This window comes from Lissotriton vulgaris, chromosome 7 (genome assembly GCF_964263255.1).
Source record: "Lissotriton vulgaris chromosome 7, aLisVul1.2, whole genome shotgun sequence".
NCBI classification, from domain to species: domain Eukaryota; kingdom Metazoa; phylum Chordata; class Amphibia; order Caudata; family Salamandridae; genus Lissotriton; species Lissotriton vulgaris.
Window position 1 is genome coordinate 332,646,582 of NC_141695.1, and position 20,342 is coordinate 332,666,923.

The following is a 20,342-nucleotide window of genomic DNA, read 5'->3' on the forward strand; positions in this document are numbered from 1 at the left end:
TCACATAGCAGTGGTCCAATCCCCCAATCTATAATAACAGTACACCCGATTAGGATAATATATCTATTGCAGCATATTCCTCCATCATTGCATTCCAGCTCAGCGAGATAGGTGTTTTCCTTAGCCCCCTATACGCCTCTCTTTTTAGTTCAGCCCCCTCAGCCCTTCCCCATCTCACCACTTCCGCATGCCAGTCCTGTATGGACGGGGCTTTAGCGGCTTTCCATCGTGTGGTTATGGCTCTTTTAGCCAGAAGGAGCGCAAGGTTAGCAAATCGGGAGGCGGGATTACCCTTCTTTCCACAAGGCCGTAGTCCCAGTATGCAATAGTCCAAGGTGACTGTATGGCGCAACGGGGCTACATCAGCTAGTAGTTTGCACACTGTCGCCCAGTATTACCCTAGTCAGGGGCAATCCCACACCATGTGTATCAATCCCGCATTGAGCGCATACCAGCGCGGGCAGGTATCACTTGCTCCCAGAAACACAGTGTTCAATCTGCGTGGTGTTAAATAAGCTCTGTGTAGCAACATCATTTGGATAAATTTAAATCTAGGATTACGAGACACCTTCCTGGTATATTCTCCTATAGTATCTCATTCCTTAACTGTAAACTCATGGCCTACGTCGTCTTCCCATCTGTCGCATACTAGCCGTAAGGAGATTGCTGTCTCAGTGCGAATACCCTGGGTGAGCCATTTTGTCAGTCGTGCTCCATGTCCCCTTAGGCACTGCATGGTAAGTAGGGCATTCGTGGTCGGTTCAGTATCACCCGGCGGCCATGTGATACATATATACCTGTATATGTGTGCATGCAATAGGAACATTGTATCGGGGGCACCGTGTATGAGTAAAAATCTTTCATGCGGTATTAGGACACCTTCCGAATAAAACTCTCCTATCGTTGTGACGCCCGCATCCGTCCAAGCCCTCAGAGCTCGGTTAGTAGTCAATCCCGATCTCATAGGGATACCCAGTAGCAAGATAGTGGGGGCACACAGTACCATCCGTCAAGTGTATCTCACCGCAGTCCTCACTGCCGTTTAATTTGAGTTAACACTGAAAGAGCATCGGGCTAGGGGGCCAGGTCCAAAAGAACATATAAAAACTAGAGCATGGCAAAAAATTGAGGGGATAGCTTGGCAGGAGCTTCTCACCTCCACAGCAGTTCAATTGCCGCCAGGAGTGGAGGAGGCGAGTCTGGTATATACTGAATGGCTGGAGCAAGCCTGTGACGTAATAGCTCTAGTTAAAACCCTTCGCCAAAAGGATTACAGCCTCCGCTCCATGGTTTACAAAGGAGTTAAGAAATCAAAAACTAATTTGTAAACCGCTCGAGCGGACCTGGAGGACAAGCTATAAGGAATCAGAGAAAGTCATATGAACTTAGCCTTCAGAACTATAAACAACTCATCTCTGCCAAACAAAAATTGTATGCAATTCGGATTGAAGGAACTAGGAACTCAGCATAAGAACTGTTTAGAACAGTCCCCACCCTGGCTTCACCTAGGCCTGTCATAGTTAAACCAAGTCAAGATCTATGAAGAAATTGACAACTTTTTCTGTCAAAAGTGGAATCTATTTTCTTGGCCTTCAGGGGGGTATGCACAGATGGGACGAACACGGCTATGGAGGAATTAAAGGTTGTGAGGGATCTAATCCCCACTTTTGAGAATTTCGAACCAGTGACCCCTGATGATATTCAAAGGATCCTTAGGGATGTAAATTCAGAGTCACCTTATGACCCATGTCCGGTTGCGGTGGTCAAACTGGCCCAGGCCCGATCATAGCATCATTGTCATCCATATTCAACAATATGTTTGCAACAGGGCACTTTCCCAATTGTTGGAAATTGGCCTCCATTCTGCCCCTTTAATAAAAAGCCCAGCCTGGATCCCAAGGATCCGAAGAAGTTTTGCCCAATTTCTACACTCCAACTACCAGCAAAACCTGATCGAAAAAATCATGAACAGACAACTAAGCACCTTTTTAGCAGAGACACAAGCTCTGGATCCCTCTCAATATCCTTTTAGAGAGGGACACAGCACAGAGTCCGCACTCATTAAAGCTACTGAGGAGATCAGAGAAGCCGTTGATCGTGTTGGCAGGGCAGCATTAGATCTCTCCACCGCTTTCGATACGGTCCACCATGACATACTAATGGACCATCTAAAAGCATGTGGAATCCGTGGGAAAGTCTGGGATCTTTTAAAATCTTTTGTTGCTGACAGAGGACAACTTGTGGCATTGGGAGACTACCAATCCAATCCTTTTGCACTGCCCTGTGGGGTTCCACAGGGGTCCTCTCTCAGTCTGACCCCCATTATTAACGCATTTGGATTTGGTCTCACCTCTTATGCGGATGATACTCAAATTGTGGTGTCTCTGACAACAGGCAAAGAGGTGGGAATAGAAGGACGTTTGCAGGATTGCATGGTGTCAGTGGGAAGCTGGATGGCAGAAAATTGCCTAAAACTTAACACAGGGTAAACCGAGGTTACATTACTCGGCAACGACACCAACTTTTGGACACCAAACTGGTGGTCTGACTGAATGGGCACTCTTCCTGTCCCTTCAACAAAGGTTAAAAACCTGGGTGTAATAGTTGATGAGAATCTCACCTTTGGGCCCAAAGTAAAGTCAGTGGTATCAAATACAAAGTTTGTTATGAGAATGCTCAGGAAAATACTGCAGTACTTGCCCCTGGGGAGCAGGCAAACAGTGGTCACGGCTCTTGTAATGGCGAGACTCGACTACTGTAACAATCTTTATCTAAATGGTCAACAAAGATTCTTGAACAAATTACTAGTGTTACAGAATGCAGCAGCCAGACTGCTCACTGGTACATCGAGATTCGCCCCGATTTCCAAGGAAATCAAAAAATTGAATTGGCTCCTGGTAAGGAGTGGAGTATGTTTTAAGGCTCCGTGCATGGTTTTTAAAGCACTCCAAGGCACGGGCCCAGTCCATTTAAACTAGCGATTCCAATGGTATATCCCGGAAAGAACATTGCGATCAATGGGGGCCAAGTTGGCCTTAGTATCATGCACAAAAAAAGCTGATGGGGTGGCAGAAGCTTTGTTTCCTGAGCGGCAAAAGCTTGGAACGATCTGCCATTCCATCTTAGAAATGCCATTGAACTTCTGTCCTTCAGGAAGGGCTTAAAAACCTGGCTTTTACCCCAATAATCTGATCCTAAGAAATAAATCTGTTTTCTGTTCTCGGCCAGTAGGAGATCTAGCTAGCGCCAGGACACCTACGGGTAATCGACGCGCTCTAAAAATGTCATTAACATAACATAACAGGTTTGCAGAGTTGCTGTCCACTCCCCGAAGGTAGTCTGCCAGAAGTCTTATGTGATTGTGAAATACCCAATGCCAAATGCTTTGCACTAGTGCTGACAACTATGTTGAGCATGTGCTGTCTTAGATTTGGAGATAATACATGATGTTCGTGTTTGTCTTTTTTCAAATCTACCTTGTGCTGAACTTCCTGAAGAAAGGATTTGAGAGAAATCTGGATAACCAGGAGCTTGAGGTAACTGATGTGGGGGCCCCTCTGTTGTGGCAACGACATCTCCTGAATAGTCAGTTGTTGAATATGTGCTTTCCATCCGGAGAGTGAGGCATCCGTGGTGATGGTCAGCGACGGAACAGGGTCTGTGAAGGTCAGCCCTGTAAAAGATTATTGCTTTTCCACCATTGCAGAGAGCGATGGGTGCTGGCCCATATCAACGCTAATCCTCCCAGTGACCCATGGTGCTGATAGGCATGGCTGAAGCGGATGCATGTGCAGCTGGTATGGGAGATTACGGCTACGCATGAGGATATTATTCTGAGGAGGTGCATAACTGTTATGACTGGCAGTTGATGTTTTGGCTGAAAAAGAGGTAGTATCTTCTGCAATGCTTGCTCCCTTGTTTGACTGGAGAGTTGAAGAGCAGAAGAAAGTCACTTATTGGAGGAGGTGGCTTCTTTAGCTGGGTCTCCTTTTCCCATATCCCTGTGCTTCTGTAGGCCTCTCTAAAATACTGCTTGTAGTATGGGTGTTGTTGCCTCTAAAAGAAGGTTGAGGAGTCTTTGAAAGTAGTCATACTGCCTCCTCTTAGTTGTGATCTCTGAAAGGACTCCATAGAAGTGGATGTCTAAAGGACACCTATAGCCTTGGTTGAGTCCATGTATTTTCTGAGCATCTGTCTACCTGAGGCCCAAAAAAATGTTTGCCATCAAATGGCAGGTTGACAGATCCTACTATACCTCTGTTTAAAGCCAGTGACTCAGAGCGAGTAATAACGTTTGACCAGTATGCTTTGTTTAACTCACCTGGTGGTGGTGTCGGCCACGGCTAGGGCGCAGTGGACGGTGGCATTCGATAAGGTCTTTCCCTCTGTAACCAGCTATCGTCCACGTTGCCTATACTTATGCACCCTGCCATATTGGGAGAGCAGGCCAACCAAGTGGACAATCCTATACTGAAAGGCTGATTGGATTGTCACTCTTTTGCTTGCTGCGCCTAGCTTTTTGCTCTCCTTCTCAGGATGTGAAGCATCTCCTTTACCCACGGCGTTTGCGGGTTTACTCGCTGTATGGACTATGAGCAATTCTTGGAGTACATGGCTACAGATGTAGGGGCGGGATAATTGGGTGAAGGTTTACAAAAGATTTCTTCAACCCAAGGTGTAATGACCTTTGCCTTGACTGGCTCTCTGAAAGTCTTGGGCCGGTCTTGAGCATCCCTTTAAGCAGTGCAAGAAATTGAATTGAATTTTCTCTTCCCTGGTCTTTTGTGGCTTCTGTGGCAGCTTGGTGGAGATTCTGCCCATATGCAGCTGGATATAGAGATTCTTTTGGCAAGAATCTAACTAATCCTGCAGGAGTTGAATATGCTGCTCTGAATTGTCAGAGGTCGCCGTCAACTGAGTTTTCACCGCCAAATGAGTCACTGGTCAGAGGTGACTTTGGCGTGGAAGCCTTTGGCGCCAATGTTGTGTTTTGTGTTTGGTTCAGGGTCTGTGGTGGCCTCCGTTGCCAGTGTCTGCTTCGGTGCCGGTGTCTACTTCACTGACAGAGCAGAGGACTCTGTTGGCTCCAAGAAAGGCTGCAGCACATGCAGGGTCATTGTGGCCAGAGTGGGGAGCTTCAGTCAGTGCCAACCATGGCCCAAAGGCAGTGCTAGTCTGGCAGGCTGTTGAGACTTTGAGCTTGATGCCCACTCCGTATGGCACGGTGCTCTATGCTTTGCTCAATCCAATGAGCTAAGCACAGAAGGCAGTTTGTGAGGTATGTGGAGTGCAGGGGCGTAGCTATGAACAGCACAACAAGGGCAGTGGCACCTAGGTTCTGTGGTCAAAGGTGTAGGGGGTCCATTTAGTAGCAAAACACACAAGGTGATGGAGGAATGTTGCACATTGGCAAAACATTCACCCCCAGTCACAGATCTGGATTTAATCCATCGTTATTTTGCTCACCACGCCACCCCTGCAAATCAGTCTTGAGCCATCATCTTGTGTGTTTTGCGGTCCATTTAGTACCGATGTACTACTGCCCAAAAGACCCTTGATACTAGACAGACCAAGAGGGGATGATCGCATAAATACAGAAAAATATCTTCACGTACCAGGCTTTGGTGATAATATTACTTGTCTCTTCACACTCTTTGGTGGTCGGTCGCTGTGTGGCTCTGGGTTGTGCATGGGTGTCAACTATACTCTTGGACTAAGTCTTCCGTGACTGGGTCTTCGGGAACTTGCTGCTGTCCCTCTTTGGATTCGGAGGGTAAGCTGACTTTCTAGCTGGACTGGAATTCCTGGGGCACTGATGGGTCTGCCGCTTCCTCTGCTGTTGCGTTCCCTGAATATGTCGCAGTGTTGGACTTCTGCCTCTGCCTTCTCTGGTGGGCCCACCTCCGCTGATGTCGATACCAAAGCATCTCCTTGAACCGGAAGATAAGGTAGGCCTGGCATGTGCTGTAGTCGTGCTCTGGGGCAAGGCAAAGATAGCAGATTCGACGCTGGCTAGTACTGAGGAACTTTGAGTGGTGCTGGGGGTAGTATTGGAAGAGCATGCTTTCCAACAACGAGATGGCATTCTCGTCTGCTGGGTTCTGGAGATGATGGGCGCAAGGCCCTGTGACAGGACTTAGGCCTCAGTGGAAAGGTTCAGAGATGAGCCGAATTATCTGTGTTCACTGATCAAAAAAGAAGCAAGATCAAGCACCCGGTTGAATTCCTCCACAGCACAGGATTTGAATGGTCCAGGTGGTATGCGCTTTTAGGTGCGGCCCACAGAGCCGAATTAGTACATGTCCTAACCTGATGATGGTGGGGAAAAAAACGCAATCTTGACAATACCCATTATCAACCAAGGAAGTACTCACCATACCTTGTGACTCTAAAGGTGTATGCAAAGCATTTGTATCTACAGCGACACATGACAAGAACATACATATTTCTATATGAATGATCAATATTCAAGAAATACAGGTGGCGATGCATTGAACAAAAAGGTTAACTCAATTAAGGCATTCTAATTTTGCTTTCACTGGGTAGGGTGAGGACCAGGGCACTATTATTAGGGAAGGATGGACAGAGGAAACATCAGCTAACCAGCCAAGCAAACAGCGCAGAAGGAACATAAATAATGTTCTTGTAAAGGTGTACACCATATACTCTTCACTCCCAAAATTCCTTCTGGAGAATGTCTGAATTATTTGCTCCGTATGATATGGGGATAGTATGAACAAATCTTACTGGGCCTGTTTAGCTCCCAGTCCACCACTGAAGATAGTAGCGATTTCCAAAGAGTGAGCAGAGCAATCCAAAGAGCAAAGCAAAGAAGGCAGTTTGTGAGATATGTGGAGCACAGGGGCATAGCTATCAACAGTCAGCAGGGGCAGTGGCACAGAGGTTGTGAGGTCTGAATAGTGCAGGCTATATTCTATTGGGTAGCAAAGGATTAGGGGGTCCATTTAGTTTCCATGGACTATTGTCCAGAGGACGCTTGATACTAGACTGACCAAGAGGAGCTTTGGTGATAATATTGCTTGTCTCTTCACATTCTTTCAACCCCCATTGTCATCCGAGGACTTGGAGAGTTTATTAAAAAACAAACTATTTCAGCATCACTGGAATTAACTATTTTTATATGCTTTAACAATCAACAAGTCTACCAAAAACCTAACTTTATTCCACTACCACCATTTTAAGGAACGGAAAGGAGGTCACGATGACGTGCTTTCAAAAAAAGAAGGCAACAATGGCTGTAAATAAATGGATTGAATAAAGGTGTCAATGGAATTAGATTCCTTCTAGTCAAGGTATATCTCCTGAACTGTCCTGGCCTCTCGATCTCGCCAATGTCCGAGCTATTGTTGAAGTCAACTTTAGCATGTGGTAGCTCTATTTTGCGTACAAACAAAAACTCCACTAGTAAATGGGTTTCGTACCTCAAGCCAGGACACAACGGTGGGGCCGTCCCAGGCGGCGAAGGGCAGGCCCTGCCTGCAGGCCTCCTCCAGGAGCTCATGCCTGCAGAGAGACAAGGGTGACGGGTCATTCCTGCCTCCAAATAGTAGCACATATGCAGACAAATACATAACAAGTACAGCACCTTCAGGGCACAGATCCCTTACTCATCGATGAAAGACTAAAGCGAGCAGAAAGGCAAGTCTTATCTACTCAGAGAGCTAGGACATTATTATGCATGTGCCCCTGCTTCTCTATTTTTCACACCTTAGGTCTGGACGCTAGTCTAGATATACCTCCCAGGCTTACAAGATTAGCACTCCATCCTCTTACTTCTTTTTGCTCCTCCGGTCCTTGTCCACTGGTCCTGCCAGCTTGGTGAGCCCCAGGGGGTCTGCTGGTGATGTCTCGTCTGAAGGGGTCCCAGCTGAAGAGAGAGTGCAGAAAAGAAATTAAAGTGCAAACTTGAGCGAGGATCCCCCTCCTCCATACCACCAATGGATGTCTCTTTGTGCAGAGCATGAAAACCTAACTATGGAAAAGGTAGGCCAAAGTAGGTCCTGCTTACTAGTGCAGAGGAGCATGAAAAGTAAGAAGCGCCCAAAGGAGAATGCTTGACTACTTGTTACCCCTTCTAATTACCCCCATCACTCTAAGTGTTGCTGACTGGTGCCCTCCACAGCTATTCCACTCCTCTCCCAGCCAGCTTCCTTTTTTTTAAATTAGGCCTCCCTTCCCCCACTCCTAAGTCATAACTTCGCTATAATATACTTCTCCTGCCACTCAACAGCACTTTCTCATGTACCCCATCCATTACTCCATTTCTCTCCCATCCCTCCACATCGTGATCTTATCTTAATTTTATGGGCAGATCTAAACAGCTGCAATTTGCTACTGGGTTGCTTCTTTCTTGAAAGGCACAATACAGTCTTAAGTAGAAGCTTACCAGACAATGCAGCGGTTTGCTAACGACATCCTGGGGACATTTTGAAAGCTTCCCTGGAAAATCTGCCCATTGCTCATCATTGGTTTTGTGGTTCATAACTCACAATTACTTGCTTTCTAGTTGCTGGCTCTATTATTTTTAGGCTGTCCAGCTTGAGTTTGTCCCTTCCCTTGCCCAAGCCATTTTTACTGTATTTCTGTAAACAGGTCTTTAAATCTTGTTCTTATCTCGAGTCAAATGTCAGGCTCTGTTTTCCAGGAAGCTTGGTGTTTACTTTTCTTTCTCTGACTTCAAAGTTAGAGGATTTATGTTACAATCATGCTGGCTACTAGGGGAGTGCTTGAGGAAGACTGCACTATGCTTTTTTTCGAGCACACAACCAAATGTAAATATATCAGTATCAGAAAAGCGCAAATGATGCACAATTTGTGGTAATTCTGAAGTGTGGTGAAAATAATTATGTTAATACAATCAAAACAATTCAATACACTCAGTGATAACATTTCCACACATTATCGTTTGTGTGCTGCATACTTTTATTAGTGAAAACTGTATGTCTGTGCATATGTAGTGGTAATTTTAATTGACGATGTGTTATCTGTAATGGCAGTTTGCTACCACATCTTGTATATTCACTCCAATCTACGCCATTTCACTGTACACCTCTCTACTCTACATCACTCTGCTTTATGCCAATGCACTCTACCCCACACTACTCTACTATGCACCACTGCACTCTGCGCCATTTCACTCTTCGCCACTCTACTCTGCAGTATTGCACTCTATGCCTCTGCACTCTACTTTGCACCACTCCACTCTATGCCAGTGCACTGTATGCCAATCCACTCCACTCTGCACTCTACACCATTGTACTCTACCATGCTTCATCCACTCTACTCTGAAACAATCTCTTCTACGCCATTGCACTCGGTGCCTCTCCACTCACTCTACTCCGCAGCACTCCACTTTATGGCACTTTACTCAAAAACAATACAATCAATCTATGCCACTGCTCTCTACACCAATCTACTCTGCACCACTGCACTACACCCTACTATAGTCTACTCTGCAACACTTTACGCCACTCTGCGCCATTATAATCTAGGTCACTGCACTCTATGCAACTCTATTCTACACCACTGTACAGTACGCCACTACTCTGTACCACTGCATTCCACACCAATGCACTCTACAACACTCTACGGCAGTTTAGTTTGCAACACTGCACTCTCTGCCACTGAGCTATATGCCACTGCACTCTACACTGTGCCACTCTACTCTGCGCAACTGTACTCTAAACCACTACACTCTACGCAAATGTACTAAACACCACTTTACTTAAAACCAAAAGACTCTCTACACCATTGCACTCTACACCAACGAATATGTACCACTGCACTCTACACAACTATACTCCACTCTGCACCACTCTACTATTCTGCAAGACTGCAGTCTCCGCCCCTGAAGTCAAAATCATTCTACTCTGCACCATAGCACCCTATGCCACTCTACACCATTGAGTTCTACGTCACTGCATTCTACACCACTCAATTCTACTCCGCGCCACTTTACTCTGCACCATTTCACGCTACGCCACTCTACACCATTGAGTTCTACGCCACTACACTACACACCACTACACTCTATGCCACTACACTGTATGCCATTCCACTGCACTATACAGCACCCTACTCTATACCTTTGCAATCTAACTTGCACCACTTCACTCTTCCCTGAACCACTCCACTTCACTCTACACTGAAACAATCTACTCTACAGCACTGCACCCTACACCACTGCACTCTAGGCCAATTTACTCTGCCCCACTGTACTTTACCGCACTTCATTCAAGGCCACTCTAGTCCACCCTGCAACACTACACTCTACAATACTCCGCTCAGTGATGTTCAACTCCATTAAACTGTACTCCATTCTATGACTATTCCACAACACTCTACTCTATGCCACTTTATAACACTACCCACTCTATGATGCTCTATGCAACTCCCTCTAAATGCCACTCCAATCTACTTCATTCCACTCTATTCTACAATACACTACTCTAAAGCACTCCACTCGATGCCACGCCACTCGAATCTAAAAATCTCTACTCCACTCTTTGCTTTTCTGCTCTCCTACACTACTCCACTCTACAACAATCTACTCAATTCCACGCAACACCCTCTACACCACTCCACCCTATGATACTCCACTCCACGCCACTCAACTCTACGACAAACTACAGCCTTCCACTCTATGGCACTCTACTCTCTCCATGACACTCTCAATGTTTAACTCTACACCACTTGACTCCACATCACTCTACAACACTCCACGCCATTCTGCTTTACCCCACTAACTATTCCTATGCTGCACAGCAACCACACTGGTGTACAACATGGTTAAAACATATGTGCAAAACCAATAGCTCTTGCATGGGGAAGACCTACTGGCTCTGCTAATGCTTGTTTTTATGGCTAAAGATAGATGTCCGCTGTGAAGAAGCAGCCCTTAACTCCCGGGGCGGTGTCCGAGCGTGGGCTCCCTGACCTCCGAGACCGGTCATGCAGTGTCCCTATCAACCAGGACTCCTCCTCTCTCTCTTCCACTACAGGAACCGGCAGCAACAGCAGAGCACGAAAGACCGGAAGCGAACTCCCTTGACCCCGGAAGTGAGATGACATTTGAAGGACCGGAAATGACCACCTTTAACCCCGGAAGTGCTTTCCCAGAGACCGGCCCGGAACACAGAAAAGCCGTCAGGAAGGAGGGAGAGGTGTTCCAAGCAGCGGACTCGTGGCAGGAGGTAGCAGCAAGCGAAGAACCAGTGGCAGTGAGCGGAGCGGAAGGACCGAGACGAGGACGAGGAGGAGGACGTCTGGTCCGAAGATTGGTGGCGTCCTCAGGAGGTGGCTGGAGAGCGTCCACAACTCGCAGGAGAGTTGCTGCGGGGCACGTGAGTACACTCTAACCTTTCTTCGTGTTCCCCTTGTAATTAGTGGTTAGATAGTGTACAAAGGATCGCACGAAATCACGGAATCACTGTATATTGTAGTTAATCCTATCACTGGCACTGTAGACTGTATAGAAGACCTGAGCACCGTTTCCCCTCACACAGCACCCTCTTCCCGTCCCATCTCTTGCCTTCCCTTTCCCAACCTACCCTACCGTCCCTTCCTCACGTTCGTTTTCGAATCCCTCACTCCCCGGTGTAGGTGGCAGTACTCAGAAGTCCTTTCGCCCAGGACTAACCGCCCTGTACTTTTCTCTCCCCTGTATACCTCCGAGGAACACCGGTGCCTCTCCCTGGACAAGACGACATAGGCCCAGCAGAGGATATCATCCAGACGACCCCACCTAACCAGACCCACATCCAGACGACCCCAGTCCTGCACATCCACCCAGGAATCACCAACCAGCAATTGTTCTTAAAGGACAATTTTCCTGTACTTTAATAAAACCTCACTGATCATAGCGCACTTCATCCGGCCTCCCCGCCTGTTATTCCGGTCCGCCCATACCCCTGCTCCACATCCGCCACCTTGGAACCTGAAATAAATCTGAAATGGCACCCACACCATTCCATGTGAGCTTGCACCTGTGGCAATGCAAGCACACACAAACACATCATGTTAGTCTCCTCTCGTGTCATGATGCATGTGCATGTATATGTCACTTTTTTTGCCAATGTTTAGCATCAAGAAAAAACTCGTTTTATGGATGCCGAATATAACTTGTAGAAAAGCATTAGCAAAGATAATAGGTCCATATTGCTTTTAAAATCTGAGATGACTGATTTTGCCAATGCTCATTTTACTGTGGGCACTATTAACTAGATTGGATTCTCTACGATGAAACACTTGAGTGAGAGGAGTATAAAAATGTGCTAGTGAGTAACTGAAGAGGGGAACTCTATCTGAACAAGGTCATTTGAAAGACTTAAATCTGGATGAAATTCAATGGTAACTTCCTAAGCAGTACACAACGGTACGTAGTGTGATAAGTTATGTACTAGTTGGTATTTGTGCAGTTGGGGTCTAGCAAGAGTGCAAGCAAGAACTGTAATTTGGCCAGATCACAAGATGACGATTCACAATGGTTTATAGTGAGGTAAAATATTCTAGGGTCGGTATTCATCTTTTTTTAAGCATCTACCTGTTCTTCTTAGAAGGGTTGTTGTGGTTTTGCCATGAACAGTTACAGTATTTTGCAAGACTTCCATACTTTAAATGAGACAAAGCTGTGGCTTCACATCATTGCGACTATACATTATATTGGACAGTTCAAACTCCTTCATAGCAGGGATGCCAGAGGTTTGTTGTGGCATTAGTTTCAGGTAAGCAAGCCTGCTGATTTTAGTTGAAACCATAGAGACACGTTACAGCAAGACCGCTATGCACTTAATTGGGCTGGACCCATTCTCCTCAGTGCTGCCATACTTCCAGTGGGATACTCCACCTCTATTGAGCAGGAATGTCAAGTTTTAATGGGGGTTTCAGAACGTCCAAGCAGGCCTTTTTTTTACTTTTGTGGGGGCATTACCGTGAAGATCGTGGAGGTATTTTTGGTACGGCTGTGTGATCTCACTATGTAACACACTCATAAAACCTTTTTGAGTCTAGCCAGGCTTGTTTCCAAAACCTGCAGCTCAACTCTGGGTATCTGTGGCTTTGAGCAGCAAGACTTAAACAAAGGAACTAGTGTAAAGCAAAATCAACTGGAGGGTTCCAGAAATATATATTTTTAAGTGAAACATACATTTCAGCTTTTTAGTACTAAGTACAAACAAGCAGTGATAATCAAAGTTTGGAAACTTTCTAAAACTTATATAGAGATGTGTTCAACTATTCCAGCCCGGATTTGGTGACAGATTCCGACAGGAGGAGGTCAGAGAGTCCAGTAAGGAGAATCTGGACAGTTACCTGGTTACCAAAGCTGTCTAAAGTTCAGTTCCATACCTTATGCTAGGACCGCCATAGATTTAAATTGAGTGGTCCTGATGTGGAGGATACAAGATGCTGTAGGATGCTGTGAGGTCGCCGAGGTGCTTCCTGGGGTTATTCCTTGGTCTATAGTTCAAGTGGGACGACTCTCGAAGTCCTCTTCGGTCCAGCAGTAGTTCAGTTACGACTGGACTACCGGTCTTCGGTCACAGGAGGTCCAGCAGTTCGCTTTGGTGAGGGCTAGTGACCATCTTTGGAAACCAATTTACATTCGGACGACTCTCTGAAAGACTCCGGTGCAACTTTTGAGAGTGAAGAAGTAGTCTTGGATGCATGTCGGCAGTCAGATGAATGTGGCTACTCACTGGCCGGAAGTGGCTACCTCAGCTTTTATGGCCCTAATGCTGGAACAGGAAGTCAGCTGACTGATTCTTAGAGTTCACCTTTTTTGTCTGGGGCTCTGGAGTAAGTTTTCTACAAGCGAGGCACCACAGGCACAGTTCTTTTTGGTCGGTCCAGGAGCAGCAGGTTAAGTCTCTCTTGACAGGTCCAAGGATCAGCAGAGCAGTCCTGCATCGGTCCTCTCTCAGGTCCAGATGTGATCCAAGGTTTGGGTGCCATGGGTGGATGAAGAGGTCATTAGCCGATAGGCTCCGACCTTTGGGCAACTTTCAGCTATGTGTGGCATCTCAGCTATCTCAGGGTGCACTATTCTGCCCACTCTCAAGATGTCTGACATTCTCACTTGGTATGGGAAGAATTGCAGCCCAACCTAGAGGTGTGGCTACCTGAGGCTACACACCCATGGAAATACAGAGGTGGCAAATGGTTTCCACTCACTTCCCATAGCCAACCCCTCTACCTGAACAAAGGAACAACCCCTCTTGAGTGTGGTTGCCATTTGTCCATCAAAGGTGGCGTCCCTTTTGAGCTTGCTTTTTGGGACAACATCCTGTGTGGCTTCCTATGAGGGGGAGGTAACACCTCTCTCCACGCCAGGTCTCTATTGCTCCTGTGCCTGGGAGTCGTTCACACTCCTCCCGCGGAGGGCAGAAGGCTGTTTGGGGTCCCAGCATCTGTGAATGGCCACCAGAATATCTGAGAAACATGGTGGCAACTTTCTAACAATTGCCTTTCTTTAGAAGTACCAATAAATCCAACCTGAGCATCAAGTCGGGTTTGATGCTTTGATTACTTTGATACCTTGAAGTACCAATTTTGGTGGTCCTACTCAGAGGTTAGCACAGCTGAGGGGTCAGCCCGCAACCCTGCAGTCGCCAATGAGGCTACCTACCGTCTCAAGGCAAAATGACAATTTGCAGCTTTTACTGCTAGGAAACAATATGTCCTACATAATAATATACAGCACCCTGTCTTAGGGCTTGATCGGCCTTCCTTAAGGGTGACATATATACCACTAAGGGAGGGCTGGGCTTTGCCATAGGTTTAAATGGCAAAGTCAAACAAGCAGTTTTAAACTGCTCTTCCAGTCTGCAGTGGCAGGCTCTGAGCCATGTTGTGCTTGGTCAAACTCAGGGTGGCACAATCAGTGCTTTAGCCCAGGGTTGACAATTTAACTTGCATACCCAGGGCACGTACGGTAGGGACTTATAAGTAAGTTAACTTATGCCACTTGGGGGTAGCCAATTCCAAATATACTTTGTAAAGGGTTAGAACACTGGCACGGAGATCTGGTTAGCAGGCCTTAGTGCACTCGGAGTCGAAAAACCAGCACCATCAGTCCAAAACTGTACGGGTGATCATGCAAAGACGCATATCCTTACAATTATCAACACCGCTAAGCAGTGCTGGTGGGATATTACCAACACAGCTCAACATTGCAGCCATTTCAAAAGGAGATGCAACATATGTACAGGAACAGTGCTAGAGCTTCAGAGCATGGTAGCAGTAGCTATGTTTTACTGACAGTGCTCTGTGCAGACCAGAGCTCTGCCCAGTTGGGCCCTATGCAATAACTCAGCAACCAACCCAAAAAGAGCCATGGACAAAAGGACTGCTGAAGGGAGGGAGAGTAGGGATGTGATCATTGGTAATGGAAGGAGAAGGGTAGAAAGGCCTTCTGAGGGAAGAGGGAAAGAAATCAGAGGACTGCCTAGCAAAGATGAGTTGGGTGACCAGAGAAGGGCCTGTGGCGAAACTACAGGAGTGAGGGTAGGTGGGGGATCATGATGGCAGATAAAGTAAGAAATACTGTTGGCAAAGGGAAGGGAATGTCCCCAGTGTTGTGGAGACAGAGTATCTGAAGCAGTTGAACAAAAGGGAGGAGTAGGTAAAGCAAGAATTGAGGCAAGTGAGGAGCATATAGTCCTGCCATGAGGAGGAGCAGATAAGGATCACAGGGGGTAGTGAGGAGAGAAGACCAGCAACTGCCCATGGGAGCGAGGATCAGACGTATCATGGGTCACTCAGAAAAGAGATGTAGGGGTCAATTAAGTGATAGAGAAGTCGGGAGCACAGACAGATGAGGGCAGAGGAGAAAAGAGGGAAAAGAAAAGGAGAGACACCTGAAGTAATAGGAGCAGGGTCAAACCTGGTGGGATGTATTGGTAAAATAAAAAACTAATAGGAAATGCTAATGACTGGCATGAAATGTGGGATAAAAAGATTGTGTAGGAGCTACTGAAGGGAGAGCTGAGAGGTCATGTGTAGGAAATTGGGCTACTAGTTGAGGGGGTGAAATCCTACTTAAGCAGAAACAACTAATTTTACAGGGTGAAACACAAGCAAACTCCAAAACAACCTGTACTTAACCCATCTGTAGTTTGGCACAAAGAAGTCAGGTTTAACTTGGAGGCAACAGTAACAAAGTGAAACCATAAGGAGAATCCTACACCAATTTTGAAAATAGAGTAATGTTGTATAAACCGAGACAAAAACAACAAAAATGTAATCAGTAGAAAAGGGGATCATTTTTTCATGTGTAATTGATGACAGTTCCCTATGGCTTGCCTGTGCAGAGGGTCCCCCATAGAACAGGGGAATTATTTATATGTATGCTGGCACTTACAGTACATCCCCAAAGCTTCCTATGCAGCACTGAAGATAGGCTCTTGTTCAATATTCAAGTTAAGGGGGATCTTGTTTTATCCATTTTCCCCCTGCATCTAGGCTAGTTTCTCTACGCTTCCACTATACTTGGTTACCTGTTATGAGAAATAGCAGCGAGGCTCGGAGGGATGTAGTTCCCCTATATTGAGCTACAGTTTGTAATGTAGAGCCTGGTTGCATTCTATATGGGTTAGATTCTGACATGTATGTTTTTATTCAGCAGTTGCATTTTGTGTAATGGAATGTGGGCTTATTTGATGCTCGTTTTACAGGAACATGAGTCATTAATTTGCTTGGCTTGTATTACATGTTCTTTATTCAATAAAAAGAATTTACAATAAAAACGAATAATTTAAAAGGTAATTTAATGTGGGGGTTTTGAATCCACTTTTCAAGGTTGTAATAGTTCTGAATATGTGTATTTTCTAGAAGCGTTTTTGTTATAAATGTTCTTGTTTTTATTTCTTAGGGAATGGTTTAAAACGGCTACTGGCCACATGTAAAGTTGTATTTAAATACGTATTTATTAAAGAGAATAAATAGAAAAAAAGGGGGGTGATGATTTAAAAAATGTAGGGATATATAGGGGGTCATTAGGATCGCGGACGGACTTGAGTCCGTCCGCGACCCCAGAGTATGAGGGAACGTCCGCAAGGGCAGCGGCGTTCCCTCTGTGCTGAATAGGATGTGACCGCCAGGGTGGCGGTCACATCCTATATCTTTAACATTGCGGCGGGTGCAGCTTCAAGCTGCACCCGCCGCAATGTTAAAAATGCATACTATGCATTTGTATGCAGAAAGCCGCAGGTACCGCGCGGTGCCTGCCGATTTCTGTATACAAATGCAGGGGGGTACCATAGGTACCCCCCATGTGCACCCCCCAGTCCCCCTTCACCTAGGGGGCCCGCAACGGGCCCCCGCAGTGAAGATACACATGCTTTTCCTCGGCGGAAAACCCGCCGCGGAAAAGCATCTTTGGAAGCCCATCCTAATATGGTGGACGGTGTCTGAGAGACACCGCCACCATATTAGAGCTTTTCCGCTGCGGTTGTAAGCCAACCGCAGCGGAAAAGCTGTGGACGGAAACCAGGACCCACCAGCCATCCTAATGTGGCGGTGGGTCTTTGGTGGGTCCGCTGCGGTTTTTCCGCATCCTCTGGGCCGGCGGTGGCTTCCGCCGGCCCAGAGGATGCGGAAATTCCGCAATCATAATCGGCCCCATAGTGTCTAAAAGCACAATGCGCCACTCACAGTTTTTAGGACTTGCAAAACTGGGTGGAAAGTGAACAAGTTACTTAACTTCGGTAGCTATATATCTGTAAGAAACATTCGTTAGTGATGATTCCTTACCTTAGAATTACCCCCAGGCATCAAACTGGATCCGGAAGGTTTTCGTCAGCAGTACCCCTGCGCGTTGGTAGGCTTTGTCGTGCGGCTCCGCGTACGTCGCTGGCGGCGTAGTCACCAAGATGACATCGCTGGAGCTACTTAGACGCACCCAGTTCTGTACACGACTTTCCCCGCAAGGAACACAGAGCCATGCAAGATACTGACCACTGATGTATTGAAACTAGGGCCCTAAAAGGGATAACCTTAACCCTAGAAATCAGTTCGCAGAACGGGGAGAATGGGTGGGGTGGTAAGGAATCTATCACTAACTAATGTTTCTTACAGATATATTGTTACTGAAGGTTATTAACTTGTTCATCTGAAAGAAACGCATTAGTGATAGATTCCTTACCGTAGAATAGATGGCCCGGCAATACCAACCCAGGTGGTGGATCTGCGAAGCAAAATCACACCAGAAAGTCACAGAGAATAAAACGGCCAAAGAAGCCTTCTCCCTGGACTTGACTGTCAAGGCAATAATGCTTAGTAAAAGTGTGCAGCGAGGCACACATGGCTGCCTGACAGATGTCTTGTAAGAGAACACCACGTCCCAATGCAGCAGTAGCTGCCGTCGCCCTGGTAGAATCGGTGCACAACCTCACTGGAGGTTCCTTTTTAGCCAGAGAATAAGAGGCTTTGGTACACAAGACGACCCAGCGGGAAATAGACCTCTTGTGTACAGCCCAACCTTTCTTGGCGCCTACCTAGCCAACAAAGAGCTGGTCATCCACCCGGAACTGTTGTGTGCGATTCAGGTAAAAAAAAAAAGAGTGCACATTTTGGGTCAAGACGTTGGAAGGAAAGGATGTATAAAGAAAGTGGGCAAGGTGATAGTTTGCCCGATGTGGAAGGCAGTAACAACCTTTGGCAAGAAGGAAGGACGAGTGCGAAGCACAACCTTGTCGGGATGAACAGACAGAAAAGGAGGCTTACAGGAAAGAGCCTGGAGCTCACTGACGTGCCTACCGGAGGGCATGGCAACCAGGAAAGCAGTCTTCAAAGTCAGAAACGAAGAGGACAGTTGTGAAGTGGTTCAAAAGGAGCGCACATCAAATAAGTAAGAACCAGGTTCAAGTCCCACTGCAGCATCACAAACAGAACAGGAGGGAAAAGGTGAGTGATGCCTTTGAGAAATCTATTAACAGGGGACTTGAAAAGAGATCTGATCAGGGAGGCAGAAAAATGCCAAAATCGCAGACGGTGGTGGACCGTCTCCTGCTGCTGCAACAGAAGATCCTCCTGAAGAGGCAGACGGATAGGGGGATCCACGCTCATACTGAGTAGCTCGGGATACCAAACTCTTCGAGCCCAGTCTGGGGCCACAAGAATGACTTGGGCCCGGTCGCGCCTGATCTTCTTCAGCACTCTGGGTAGAAGTGGTATAGGCGGAAAGGCGTACAATAGACCTCAACTCCACTTGTGACAAAAAGTCGCTGAGCGAGTGCCGCCTTGGAAATTCCAATGTGCAGAACTGATGACATTGCGCGTTCCCTTCGGTGGCGCGTAGATCTAACCAAGGCTCTCCCCACTGTTGAAAAAGACCTTGCACCACCTCCGAGTGAAGATGCCATTTGTGATCCATCATGCACCTGCGGCTGAGTTTGTCCGCCCTGGCGTTCAAAGAACCTACCTAGTGTTGAACCACCAAGGAAATGCCTTGATGTTCCAGCCATGTCCAGAGACACAGAGCCTCCTGACATAGGGTCCTCGACCCCACCCCGCCTTGCTTGTTGCAATACCACATGGCAGTGGTGTTGTCTGTAAACACTTGCACTACTCTCCCTTTGACAGAGGGAAGGAATTCTTTCAGTGCAAGTAGGATTGCCCGGAGCTCCAGAAGGTTGATATGGAGCCTGGACTCCTCCGGATACCAGAGGCCTCTGATCTCTGCCTCTCCCATGTGGCCGCCCCATCCTAGGAGGGACGCATCCGTCACCACTGTGTGCTCCGGGTGGGGAAGGGAGAGTGATCTGCCGCTGACCCAATGCTGGATCGTGAGCCACCAATGCAACTGTTGCACAATGCCCTCCGAGATCTGGGTGTACTCGGACAGGTCCCCTTGATGCTGCACCCACTGAAACTTCCGGTCCCACTGCAGAGCCCGCATATGCCATCTGGCATGATTGGCCAGGAGGATGCAGGAGGCCATACGGCCCAGCGGCCTCAAGGACATCCGGACCGAAACCCAGGACAAGGGCTGAAAGATCAGAATCATAGCCCGAATGTCCCGGACTCGCTGTTCGGGAGGATAAACCCGAAACTGCTCCTTGTCCAGAACTGCTCCGATGAAGAGGAGCATCTGAGAGGGAATCAGGTGCGACTTCGGCACGTTGCTGGAGAACCCCAGAAAGTTCAGGATGCTGGCCGTAGTCTGGAGGTGGGAGACAACTGCCAGGGGGCAAGCCCGCTTTCAACAGCCAGTCGTCGAGATATGGGAAGACTGAAACCCCTGATCTGCACAGATGAGCTGTGACCACCGCCATCCCTTTCGTAAACACCCGAGGGGCGCTGGTAAGGCCAAAGGGGAGCACGGT

General features: G+C 47.1%; 1 protein-coding gene across 1 annotated transcript in view; it reads right to left on the bottom strand.

The window, feature by feature from the left end:
- PPFIA3 (PPFI scaffold protein A3) overlaps positions 1-20,342 on the bottom strand; it is an 838,878-nt gene that overhangs the window by 310,412 nt on the left and 508,124 nt on the right. The window contains exons 18-19 of the mRNA XM_086930190.1: positions 7,795-7,888; positions 7,443-7,524 (exon numbers count right to left, since the gene is read on the bottom strand). Of these exons, the coding sequence (XP_086786316.1) occupies positions 7,443-7,524; positions 7,795-7,888 (176 nt within the window). The remainder of the gene's footprint in view (positions 1-7,442; positions 7,525-7,794; positions 7,889-20,342) is intronic.